We start from the raw sequence: 13,410 nt of genomic DNA, 5'->3' as shown, positions 1-13,410 counted from the left end.
TGAAGTACTTGTCTTTCTATGACTGGCTTAATTTGCTTAGCATAATTTTCTCAAGATTCATCCATGTTGTAGCATATGTTAGAATTTTCTTCCTTTTTTAAGGCTGAATAATAGTCCAGTGTATGTTTAAAGTGCATTTTGTTTATCCATTCATTCATTGATAGACATTTTGGTTGCTTCCACTTCTTACGAATAGTGCTGCTACAAACATGGGTGTGTTCTCCAGACCTTGCTTTTGTGTATGGTGAAAACACTTAAGATCTACTCTCTTAGCAAATTTCTAGTATATAATACAGTATTATTAACTATAGTCACCACGCTATACATTAGATCCCCAGAACTTATTCATCTTTTATAACTGAAAGTTTATACCCTTTGACCAACATCTCCGCAACTTCCCCCAGCCCCTGGCAACCACCGTTCTACTCTCTGGTTCTGAGTTTGACTTTAAAGTGAGATCATACTCAAGGCTCTGCTTTCAGTTATTTTGGTTATCTACCCAGAAGTAGGATTTGCTAGATCATTTGGTAGTTCTGTTTTTAATTTTTTGAGGAACTGCCATACTGTATTATTCACAACATCTCTACCATTTCACATTCCAACCAGCAAAGCACAAGGGTTGATTTCTCTGCATCCTCACCAATACTTGTTAATTTCTAGTTTTTTCATACTAGCCAACCTAATGGATGTGAAATGAGATCTCGTGGTTTTCGTTTGCATTTCTCTGTTGATTAGCGATGTTGAGCATCTTTTCATGTGCCTGTTGGCCATCTGTATGTCTTCTTTAGAAAAATGTCTGTTCAGGGCCTTTGCCCATTTTTTTTTTCCGAAACAGTACATTTTATTTGACAACAGACTCCCCAGTTTGTCTCAGTTGTGTCATATAGATGGCTTTAGATTGCTTTTTTGGTGGTCACCCATGCTGAACAAGATTTTTCAATCTTCAAAACAACCAAGGCTCAGAGATTCTGCGTTTCACTTCAGTTCACAAATCCAAGTGTGTCCTCCATTCACTGGAGCATTTTGGCATAGATTCCCTTTGAGGTAGAAGGGTAGAGATGAAGCCGTTCCTCCAAGTTCAAAGAAGTAAGGTATTGCTGGCTGGTGCTTCTCAGAAGGCTGGCACATCTGTGTGTTTCTTGCCTAATTCTTCTCATTGGCCTGGAGCATCTCTTCACATTTTCTCTAGATAGCCTGGCACTTTTTTTTCCCCTCAATTGCCTGATGCTTTCCTTCTCTCATCAGCCTAGAGCTTCTGAGGAAAAGGGAGAGCCCATTTTTTAATAGGGTTGTCTGTTTTTGTTGTTGAGTTGTAAGAATCCTTAATATATTTTGGATATTAATCCCTTATCAGATAAATGATTTGCAGATTATTTTCTCCCATTCCATGAGTTGCTTTTCACTCTTGGTAGTGTCATTTGATGTGAAAAAGGGTTTTAATTTTGATGAAGTCCAGTTTGTTTTTTGTGGGGGTTTTTTGTTGTTTAGTTTTTGCTTTTTACTTTTCATTGCCTGTGCTTTTGGTGTCGTACCTAAGAAATCACTGCCAAATCCGGTGTCGTGCAGCTTTTATCCTATGGCTTTTTCTAAGTGTTTTATAGTTTTAGCTCTTATATTTAGGTCTTTGATCTATTTTGAGTTAATTTTTTGTATGGTGTAAGGTAAGGTTCAGCTTCATTCTTTTGCATGTGGGTATCCGGTTTTCCCAACACTATTTGTTGAAAAGATTGTCCTTTCTCTATTGTACCCTTGTTTTGGCAACCTTGTCAAAAATCATTTGACCATATATGCAAGGGTTTATTTTGGGGCTCTCTGTTCTGTTGGTGTTGATGTCTGTCTTTATGCCACTACTACACTTTTGATAACTGTAGCTTTGTGGTAAGTTTGCAAATCTGGGGATGTGAGACCTCTAACTTTGTTCTCTTTTAAGATAGCTATATCTATTTGGGGTCCCTAGAGATTCTGTACGAATTTTAAGAGAGATATTTCTGTTTCTGAAAAAAAAAAAAAGCCATTGGGATTTTTATAGGAATTGGATTAAATCTGTGAAGTTTATTTATTAGCTGAGTTGTGCAATGATAAGTAATTTCTGCTAAAAATCAGAAATCCAATTTCTTGCGGACTTGGAAAGATCCATAATTGTGACATCTGCATTTGATATTTTATTTTGCTTTTCTTTTTGCAAATATTTAATTAAGTGCTATTTATGAGAGAGAGAGGGGGGAAAGGGCTGCTCCATCTTTATCCTACCTGTAAGATACTGTGTGAGGGTGGATAGATTTATTTAAAGCCGTAGGAAAGGCACATAAGTTCTCCTATCTTTGAATGGCAAGTGATAGTGTTCACTGTCAAGATTTTTCTTCATACTCAGAAAGAAATTGCAGGGGCCATATAATCCTTGAGTTGTCTCCAAAATAAGAAAATGCCTAGCTGATGCCTATCCTAGAATTGTCTCTCTTATTGTGGTAAGAAAAAAACGTTTGTAATAGTGGTTCATTTCCATGCTTTGGAACCTTGCCTAACATTGCTCCCTGTTGTGCAAAATTTGGAATTAATCTTACAGCATGGAGTCCTTGCTGTAACAGTAGTCCAGTTTGGCTATCACAATCTTTTAAATTTGATTGGCCTACCACCTTTGAAAGCCTCTCATTCAAGAGAAGTAATGTGTTGCTCTAAAAGGCGTTTAGGTATGTCATACCTTCGTTCATGTTTTGGCTCCACCATTTACCAGGTGCAAGACCATGGCCAGGTCTGAAATTTGTGAGACTTGTCTTCCACTTCTTTCATCGTGACTATTAAGACATGCATATGAAGTTCATTGTACATTAATGCTTTAATTATTCTTATTTCAGACACTGTCACATGAACCCAAAGTCCTTCAGGAGGGTCTCCTTCAGTTGGACTCCATTCTTTCCTCCTTGGAGCCCTTACACCGCCCAATAGAATCCCCTGGGGGCTCAGTGTTGTTGCGAGAACTGGCTTGTGCTGGCAATGTCGCTGATGCTACCCTCTCAGCTCAAGCCACACCTCTACTGCATGCGCTCACTGCTGCCCACGCCTACATCATGATGTTTGTTCATACTTGTAGAGTTGGACAGGTAAGAATTATGTTAAGTGTGAACATGTTGGTTTAAAGTCGGTAAAATACCTAGGGCATATACGTGGCATCTTAGTGTACTTAGAAGCAGTTCTACCTAGGCGAGCTGCTGAAAGAACAGTTTTAGGGTGAGTTCTTTTGGGTGGATGACTTAAGTTTATGCTTCAAGTTGCTGTCTAGTTTCACTTCCCCTTAGTATTTTTTTCATTGGAAGTTGGGTGACCATATAACTTGTTTTGTCAACTGGACCTTCTTGAGAGTGAAAGAGGTTGAGATAAATACAGGTATTAATAGATCTGTAGCATCCATATAGGCCTTAGGGATGTATAGTCACCCCTTTTAGCAGACAAGCCTCAACTGGGTGCTCATCTGACCGTATTACTTCCTAATCTTTCTACAAATGCGTGTAGGCTTGATAATAAGATGGCAAGAAGGAAATTTGACCACAGAACATTTAAGTTAATGGTGATTAACAGATTACTAAAGATTTCCTAAATATCAAACCCTATGTCTGCACTCCATGTGAGGGTCCTCTTATGGCTCCAGAAAGTTGAAGTTTGGGGGTAGGGGGGTTTGTTTATTTGTTTTTTGAGTGCTCACAGTTTTGCTACCTTTAGTTGTCAAGTAATCAAGTCTAAAGATTATTGGTGTCGTATTTTTAGCAGCCCTGTTTTATGCTGTTGAGCTAGGAGTGTGTTCTTTGGATCAAAATAAATGAAAAGCACAATTATAAACTATTTAGAAAATAATTAAATTACATAGCAGAGCTTTAAGGAGTGATTTGATTGATTGAAATAAAGAAATAAACAGGAAATAACAAGCCCCCTCACCATCTAAAAAAATTAGGAAGCTGTCAATGTGTCTATAAAACTGTTTCTTCCATTTAGAAGAACAGAGTTGCCTATGACTCCTGTTTTTCATTTTACAAAGAAGAAATGAGAAGGGATGTTAGAGACAGATTGTAAATATTGTAAGAGAATACCTTCTGGAACTATGATCTCTTAAGTGTGGAAATTTTGATGAAGTACACAACTCTGAGAATAGTAAGGAAGGAAAAATAGAAATCCCTTATCCTTTGTAAATAGCTGAAAGTTGATTTTGAATATAAATGTTCAGAGGGCATCCCAAAGATCACCTGTTTTACTTTGGCTACAGAGTGAAATTCGTTCCATCTCCGTAAACCAGTGGGGCTCTCAGTTGGGTCTGAGTGTTCTGAGCAAGCTGAGCCAGTTATACTGTTCCCTGGTGTGGGAAAGCACTGTCCTTCTCTCCCTGTGTACCCCAAACAGGTAAGGAAATGGTCATCTCTTTTACTATCTCTGTTGTCTTTCCTAACAGAAACTAAGCTTAGTGAGCCTGGGGTATTGCTTTGGTCAAGGATAGAAAGGTAAAGAGTTCAGAGGCCTCCTTGTCTGTCTTAGTTCATTCGGGCTGCTATAACAAAGTCCACAGATTGGGTCCTTATAAACAACAGAAATTTATTGCTCAGAATTCTGGAGGCTGGAAGTCTGCATGGTTGGGTGAGGGCTGTCTTCCACATTGCAGACTTCTCATTGTATCCTCACATGGCAAAAGGGACTAGGAATCTCTCTGGAGCCTCTTCTATAAGGCACTAGTTCCATTCATGAGGGTTCTACTCTTAAGACTTAAGCACCTACCAAAGGCCTTACTACTAATACCGTCTCATCAGACATTAGGATTTCAACATTTGAATTTTGAGGAGACACAACATTTAACCAATAGCATTGTCCTTCCCACTTATCAGCCAAAGGACTTCCTTACAAATGTGTCATCTTTAACCTGATATCTCAATTATGCTGTGTCAGCATGGTGGGTGTTTACAGTTTGGTCCTGTTGTTAGCCAGATATAAAGAGTTGAGTTGGAAACCTGTTGAGTACGACCTCAGGAATTCCATCATTGCAGATGTTTTATTAGGTTAACTTACCTGCTATAGGAGGGGGATAGTGTCAGCCAAGCAGGTCAGAGACCAAGCACAACATTAAAAAGATGAGTTATCAGAGGTTTTTTTGCTCACTGTTTCTCTTCTTGCAGCCTGCCATCTGGGTGTGAATTTGGTCAGGCGGACATGCAGAAACTGGTTCCAAAGGATGAGAAGGCAGGTACGACCCAGGGCGGAAAAAGATCAGGTAACTCCAAGAAACTAAAATCCTAGCCATTAATTCTCTTAAGTTCTGTCTGTCTCTGTCTTTATAGGTCTATTGTGAAATTTTAGTAGGTCTATCATCTGTAGTCTTCAGTTTTTTCCGTTCATTAATTTTTAATTATTTATTTTAAAATTAAACTATTTTCAGTTATTTTTTCTATTAAAAAAATACATACCCACAATGATAAAAATTAGAAAATGTAGTAGAAAGAAGAATCACCCATATTTATACCACAAAAAATATTTTGGAAGTATCTGCTAATCTTTTTCCCTGAAGGTATGTTTTATTAACATAGTTGTGATTATCTTAGACATAATATTTTACAGGTCTCTTTTCACTTAATATTAAGTGCCATGTAAAGGTACCATGAATTAACCATTCCCTGTTGTTTCTAATGTACTATTTTGAAAACTGAACATCTTTGTATGTAGTTTTTTGAGAATGTAAGATTGATTCTTAGAAATTACTGTAACAAAGATTATGGTGGGTCTTTAATTATTTTTGTATGCTTATTTTTCAGAAGCTTAATTTCTTACGTTAAAATGGTAAATGACTATTCTAAGTGGCTCTGGCTTCGCAAACCACTTTTGACACTTTCAGTCAGTCACAACACCTTCTCCATACACTGCACAAATAGTTTTGTGCATTTCAGTTGCGTTTTTACCTTTCTTGGAATAATAAAGCATAATATGCTGAAAATGTTACTTTTTTTCCCTCCCATCTTCAATATTAAAATGGCTACACAGAAATTCACCAATTTTAATAAGTCTTTTTTTAAATGCATGCTGATATGACAGCTGTCACATAAAATCTAACAAAATTGTTTTGAAGGAAGTTAAAAGACAACTAAGTGCTACTAGAGCCATCTTATGGAAAAAAACGAACGAACCTTTTGGCCCACCCAATACAATCTTCTGACCATAATGCAACAAACCAAAAATTAACAGAAGTAGCTTTTCTAGAAAGTTTTCTTCTCCTATACTCTGCATCAGGGCGAAAATGAATTTGATAAACTATTAAGAAAACAGTGAAGATAATCCTGTGTATAAAAACCTGTCACAGAGGGGCTTCCCTGGTGGCGCAGTGGTTGAGAATCTGCCTGCCAATGCAGGGGACACGGGTTCGAGCCCTGGTCTGGGAAGATCCCACATGCCGCGGAGCAACTGGGCCCGTGAGCCACAACTACTGAGCCTGAGCGTCTGGAGCCTGTGCTCCGCAACAAGAGAGGCCGCGATAGTGAGAGGCCCGCGCACCGCGATGAAGAGTGGCCCCCACTCGCTGCAACTGGAGAAACCCCTCACACAGAAACAAAGACCCAACACAGCCAAAGATAAAAATAATAAATAAATAATAAATAAAAAATTTAAAAGAAAAACCTATCACAGAGATAAACCCATGCACATATGGTCACCTTATCTTTGATAAAGGAGGCAAGAATATACAATGGAGAAAAGACAGTCTCTTCAATAAGTGGTGCTAGGAAAACTGGACAGCTACATGGAGAAGAATGAAATTAGAACACCATACACAAAAATAAACTCAAAATAGATTAAAGACCTAAGTGAAAGGCCAGACACTATCAAACTCTTAGAGGAAAACATAGGCAGAACACTCGATGACATAAATTACAGCAAGATCCTTTTTGACCCACCTCCTAGAGAAATAGAAATAAAAACAAAAATAAACACATGGGACCTAATGAAACTTAAAAGCTTTTGCATAGCAAAGGAGAACCATAAACAAGACGAAAAGACAACCCTCAGAATGGGAGAAAATATTTGCAAATGAAGCAACTGACAAAGGATTAATCTCCAAAATATACAAGCAGCTCATGCAGCTCAATATCCAGAAAACAACCCAATCCAAAAATGGGCATTTCTCCAAAGAAGATACACAGATTGCCAACAAACACATGAAAGAATGCTCATTAATCATTAGAGAAATGCAAATCAAAATTACAATGATGTATCACCTCACACCAGTCAGAATGGCCATCTTTAAAAAATCTACAAACAATAAATGCTGGAGAGGGTGTGGAGAAAAGGGAACCCTCTTGCACTGTTGGTGGGAATGTAAATTGATACAGCCACTATGGAGAACAGTATGGAGGTTCCTTAAAAAACTAAACATAGGGCTTCCCTGGTGGCGCAGTGGTTGAGAGTCTGCCTGCCAATGCAGGGGACATGGGTTCGAGCCCTGGTCTGGGAAGATCCCACATGCTGCGGAGCAACTAGGCCCGTGAGCCACAACTACTGAGCCTGCGCGTCTGGAGCCTGTGCTCCGCAACAAGAGAGGCCGTGACAGTGAGAGGCCCGCGCACTGCGATGAAGAGTGGCCCCCGCTTGCCGCAACTAGAGAAAGCCCTCACACAGAAACGAAGACCCAACACAGTCATAAATAAATAAATAAATAAAATAAATAAACCCAAAGTTTAAAAAAAAAAAAAAACTAAACATAGAATTACCATACGACCCAGCAATCCCACTACTGGGCATATACCCTGAGAAAACCATAATTCAGAAAGAGTCATGTACCACAATGTTCATTGCAGCTCTATTTACAATAGCCAGGACATGGAAGCAACCTCAGTGTCCATGGACAGATGAATGGATAAAGAAGATGTGGCACATATATACAATGGAATATTACTCAGCCATAAAAAGAAATGAAACTGAGTTGTTTGTAGTGAGGTGGATGGACCTAGAGACTGTCATACAGAGTGAAGTAAGTCAGAAAGAGCAAAACAAATACCGTATGCTAACACATATATATAGAATCTTTAAAAAAAAATGGTCCTGAAGAACCTAGGGGCAGGACAGGAATAAAGACACTGACGTAGAGAATGGACTTGAGGACACAGGGAGGGGGAAGGGTAAGCTGGGATGAACTGAGAGAGCGGCATGGACATATATGCACTACCAAATAGATAGCTAGTGGGAAGCAGCCGCATAGCACAGGGAGATCAGCTCAGTGCTTTGTGTCCACCTAGAGGGGTGGGAGAGGGAAGGTGGGAGGGAGACGCAAGAGGGAAGAGATATGGGGATATATGTTTATGTATAGCTGATTCACTTTGTTATACAGCAGAAACTAACACAACATTGTAAAGCAATTATACTCCAATAAAGATATTTTTTTTAAAAAAACCTATCAGATATACTGTATGCTAACACATATATATGGAATCTAAGAAGAAAAAAAAAAGGTCATGAAGAACCTAGGGGTAAGACGGGAATAAAGACACAGACCTACTAGAGAATGGACTTGAGGATATGGGGAGGGTGAAGGGTAAGCTGTGACAAAGTGAGAGAGTGGCATGGACATATATACACTACCAAACGTAAAATAGATAGCTAGTGGGAAGCAGCGGCATAGCACAGGGAGATCAGCTTAGTGGTTTGTGACCACCTAGAGGGGTGGGATAGGGAGGGTGGGAGGAAGGGAGACGCAAGAGGGAAGAGATATGGGAACATATGTATATGTATAACTGATTCACTTTGTTATAAAGCAGAAACTAATACACCATTGTAAAGCAATTATACTCCAATAAAGATGTTTTAAAAGATATGCTTAAAAATTGTATTGAGATTGCTAAAGATAGAGAAAATGATAAGGAACTAATAAAGCAGACATAAGTTATGAAACAACAAATAAGGATTTTATATGACAGCTAGTTATTGTATTGTGGAGGAAGGGGACAGAATTAATAAAATATACACGAAAATGGACGAAACCAAGTGTTAGAATCTCAAATTTTGTCAGTCTTCAATATACCAACTTTAAGTCAAGGAAAGAATAAAATAATTTACTAAAAACCAAGAACAAAATTAGACTCGCAGTCAAAGAATTGCCTTGCATAACAATTTAGATATATTTTTCCCCAGCAGTTTCTTTCACATTTAACAAAGGTATCTCCATTTCCACATAGTTTTTCCAGAATATTAGAAAGAAAATTTGATGTGTTTTATAGTTTGCCTAATGCTGATTCTTAGATCAAGAGCACACCCCCCCCCCAAAAAGACTCATCTCACATTCATATACAAAAATCTTAAATTCTAGGAAATATATTTCTCTAGTGGTAATCTGTGATGTCCAAATGAGTATATTAACGAGCTCTAAAATTCTAGTGGGGTATGCGCCTTGAGTGCATGGGGTCACCACACACACTGCAGTTTATGTGAAGTTTCTGGGTCATGCAGTGTGCCTACAGTCTTCCAAGGTAGCCCTTGAAAGTTAAGACTTTTAACATGCTCTCATTGGAAGATGTCAGTGTTAGCTACTTAGAAGGACTCCAGGGAAAGAAGTACAGTTTTGCGTTTTTTTCTTTTCAGATTTAGAAAGTTGTGGACATTTTAGTAACAAGCACTGTAGGTACCTCTTTCTTCGGACTCTTCAGAACAAGGAACCAGGTGAGTGCTGGGTCAACATGGTCTTATTGCTCCCCTCTTATGTCTACAGATGGGGAACAGGATGGAACTGCTGGAAGTATGGATGCTTCTACCCAGGGCTTGTTGGAAGGCATTGGGCTTGATGGTGACACGCTGGCTCCTATGGAGACAGATGAACCTACTGCTTCAGACTCTAAGGGCAAATCTAAAATCACACCTGCCATGGCTGCCAGAATCAAGCAAATCAAGCCGTTATTGTCAGGTGATTCTCTTTCTTCTGCTCCCTTTTAGAGCCTAGTATGGCTGTATTGTTTCCTTTAAGGAAGTTTTAAACTTGGTGGCTCATTTTCAGGTGTCTGCCATGTGACAGGCTCTGTACTAACTGTTAGGGATACAGAGATGAGAGAATCGCTTTCTGAAAGCCAAGTCTACCCCTCCTTTTCTTCCTGCTCACTCTTCTACTACTGCAGGTGACCTCTGCTCCTACCATTTCCCTGAAATGTCTCACCGAGGTATCTGTAACCTCCTTGTTGCTAAGTCCATTGGATACTTTTCAGTCCACTTCTCACTTTTCCGCAGCATGATGGTTGACCTATCACCTCCTTCTCAAAATACTCTTTTCTTGGCTTTTGTGGTATTAATATTAAGCCCTCCTGCTTTCCTGTTACCTGTCTGGCTACTGCACTCAGTCTCCTTTTCCTTTCTCTGTCCCTCGAGTGTAGCTGGCAAGTGACATAGTTGATTTGTGTTTTAGTAGTTACTTTGCCAGCTCTGTGGAGACTACAGTAATATGATGCAAGACCACATTAAAGATGTGCACTGGGGACTTCTCTGGCGGTCCAGTGGTTGAGACTCTGCACTTCCACTGTGGGGGGTGCGGGTTCAATCCCTGGTCGGGGAACTAGGATTCCGCGTGCTGTGCGGTGCAACCAAAACAGTGAATAAAGATGTGCACTGATCTGTCTTTGCCATCTTTTGCCCCTTAATGTAAAATCAGTGGAGAACCTATTTTCTGTGTTCTGTACCTCTACCAATTTTGTACATTTGCCACTTTCTGACACCTTAATGTGAAGGAAAATGTAGACAACTCCTGGGAATTGGGGGCTCTGCCCAAAAGCAAGCAAAATATGGCCTTTGGTGTTTCCATTTGTTATTTTAAACCTCCTTGAATTTTATGTTCTGTTTTAATTTGTTTAATTCTGCTCCTTTGTTTTAATTTGAAAGTCTACTGCCGCTTTCCCCAAATTGAAGAAAAATTGACCATCCAAGAAGATGCTAATGTTTATCTCCCCTTTCTTTGTTAGACCTCTGTGACCTTGGAACATTCTGAGGTTTCTGTGTGGGCCCAGCCCATGCTTTTGATGTCTGTTTCTCTATGGTTACTGGCCTTTTGTTTTTCTCTTTTATCCTTGCTGACTACCTTTGAGCCACTTTGCTGTCTATTCACCTGAAAATGGTGGTGGAAAAGTACAAACTTAATGTGTACATGCATTAGGCTTTCAGAGTCTAGGCCCACCCAACCTCCAGCCAGGCAGTGCGAGTATCTGTAGCCTGATCCCTCATTAGGATTGGGAGATCCTAATTTGGATGGATTGGGAAAAAGAAAAGACCTGTTCCTTTCTTCTTATGCTGTATATCTCAGAGCTTACTGAGCTTTTGGGGTACGATATGTGGTACCAGCTCAAGTAGAGCCTATTTTTTTTTACAGTGGGTTCATATATACATGTGTATAATTAAGAGATGTGCTTTGATTCAGACCTGGATCATGATGAAATAATGTTTATTTCAGACATGTTGTGACAGCATTTTCATTTGTGATTTTAGGAGTAATAAATATTCACTATAGAAAAAGTACAGAGAAATGTTTTAAGAAAAGCAAGGAAATTACCCAAATATAATGTGTTAAGAAGGCCACTTTTTAAATTTTTATGCTTTTCCTAACAACCTTTTTTCCTTTGGGGACCATACATTTAATGTTATGATGAGACGATACTAGTATATATGTGATGTTCTTTTCTTGTCTAAGTTGTTAGCATTTTTGCCATTTTTAAAGTTCTCTGTAGGCATTTTAAGTGACTCCATAATTCAATACATAGATATATCATTTACTTAAATAGTTCATATTGTGTATTGCTTTCTACAAAGGTAGTTTCAGTTTATATCTCCTAACAGTGTGAGTGCTTATCTTGTTTGTCTTTCATATTTATTATATATTGAATGCCAACATACTTCTCAGTCTCCTGCCTTCAAAAGAGGCATTTATTCCCTGTGGAGCTTCCTTTTCAGATATCATATGTAGAGACAAGTCCAGGTGTTTCATAGAATGTTTGAGTGGGAGGGAGTAGTCAGTCATTAAAATGTATTAACAGTAATGTGTCTGTTATAATGAAACCATTCTGAAAATGCTGTACAGCCTTATTCTGACTTTTGGGTTCCAGCTTCCTCTAGATTAGGCAGAGCACTGGCTGAGCTATTTGGACTCCTTGTTAAACTTTGTGTGGGGTCTCCTGTCCGCCAGAGAAGGAGCCATCATGCTGCCAGCACCACCACAGCACCAACACCTGCTGCTCGATCAACGGCCTCAGCTCTCACTAAGCTCCTCACAAAGGGCTTATCTTGGCAGCCTCCACCATATACGCCTACTCCACGCTTCAGGTGAGGTTCCGCTTGAGATGCAGAAAGAATCTAATTGGTTCCTTCTCCACTTGAATGCAGAGTGAGCCACTGAATTAGAGGACTTGGAGGTCCCTTGTTTTACTCTTAAATGTGTACCCCAAATACTGTTTAAGCTACTTGTTTTGGTTCTGCCTTGTCTAAAATATAGAGATTTTAAAAGCATTTGTAATCAAACTGCATTCCAATAACCTTGTATTTACTAGTAGGTGGGAACTGTCACCCTTTTTTGCCTTAGAAATTTTAATATCCAAACTAGTCACCCACCTGCATTCTAGTCAGTCTATCAGTCACTTCAGTGCAATGTTAAATTTTACTCTTGGCTTTTACTTGAATTTCCCATTGCTTCTGTGTCTGCCTCAGAGAAGGTTAACTTTTTGCTTTTTCCCTCTTCCAGGCTGACATTCTTCATCTGTTCAGTTGGTTTTACATCCCCAATGCTGTTTGATGAGAGGAAGTATCCCTACCACCTCATGCTGCAAAAATTTCTCTGCTCTGGAGGCCACAATGCTCTTTTTGAGTAAGGATCATGTTGCTTTACAGAGAAGCATTGTTTGGAGTTTGGTCTTTTCTGTGTGCCTTAGCAGCCCACAACTTTCTAAGCCACCTATCCTGTGACAGTGGGATACATAGGGACAGCCATTGGGTATACCCTTTCACGTTTCAGGAACTAACTGTATTTATCTCCATCTTCCTGGAGGGTGGGATTCAGCCTGTCCTAGGAATGTTTGTAAGGGTCTCTGTTTTTCTTCATTTGGCTTGTAATGTCTGGTACATATTTTTCTAGTAGACTTGTCCTTTTCTGCTGTTTTCTCTGAATATGATCATTTTTCTGCTTCTTTTGGTCAGAAGATTCTAAGCTAAGTTTCACTTTAGGGTTTTTGTTTGTTTTGGCTTTAAAAGTAAAGCTAGAAGTGGTAGTAATTTTGCCATATATGCGTATAACAAATATATGTCAATAATATGTCAATAAAGCTGGAATAAAAACCCAAATAAAAGGTAAAGCTCTGTATTCAACATCTTGTAATTACCTATAAGGAAAAAAACTATATATATATATATATACATATATAACTGAATTGCTGTATA

The 13,410-nt window shown here is 39.0% G+C and overlaps 1 protein-coding gene across 15 annotated transcripts in view; it reads left to right on the top strand.

The window, feature by feature from the left end:
- HUWE1 (HECT, UBA and WWE domain containing E3 ubiquitin protein ligase 1) overlaps positions 1-13,410 on the top strand; it is a 143,427-nt gene that overhangs the window by 75,482 nt on the left and 54,535 nt on the right. For 14 of the 15 annotated variants that reach the window (XM_068533919.1, XM_068533916.1, XM_068533920.1 and 11 more), the window contains 6 exons: positions 2,853-3,098; positions 4,253-4,386; positions 5,151-5,245; positions 9,719-9,910; positions 12,087-12,303; positions 12,719-12,841. In XM_068533919.1, coding sequence (XP_068390020.1) covers positions 2,853-3,098; positions 4,253-4,386; positions 5,151-5,245; positions 9,719-9,910; positions 12,087-12,303; positions 12,719-12,841 — 1,007 coding nt within the window. The remainder of the gene's footprint in view (positions 1-2,852; positions 3,099-4,252; positions 4,387-5,150; positions 5,246-9,718; positions 9,911-12,086; positions 12,304-12,718; positions 12,842-13,410) is intronic. The other variant, XM_068533926.1, reaches the window with a different exon arrangement.

The sequence above is a fragment of the Eschrichtius robustus genome, chromosome X, assembly GCF_028021215.1.
Source record: "Eschrichtius robustus isolate mEscRob2 chromosome X, mEscRob2.pri, whole genome shotgun sequence".
Taxonomy (NCBI): Eukaryota; Metazoa; Chordata; class Mammalia; order Artiodactyla; family Eschrichtiidae; genus Eschrichtius; species Eschrichtius robustus.
The sequence above is the reverse complement of the archived record's forward strand: the minus strand, read 5'-3'. Positions and strand labels throughout refer to the sequence as shown.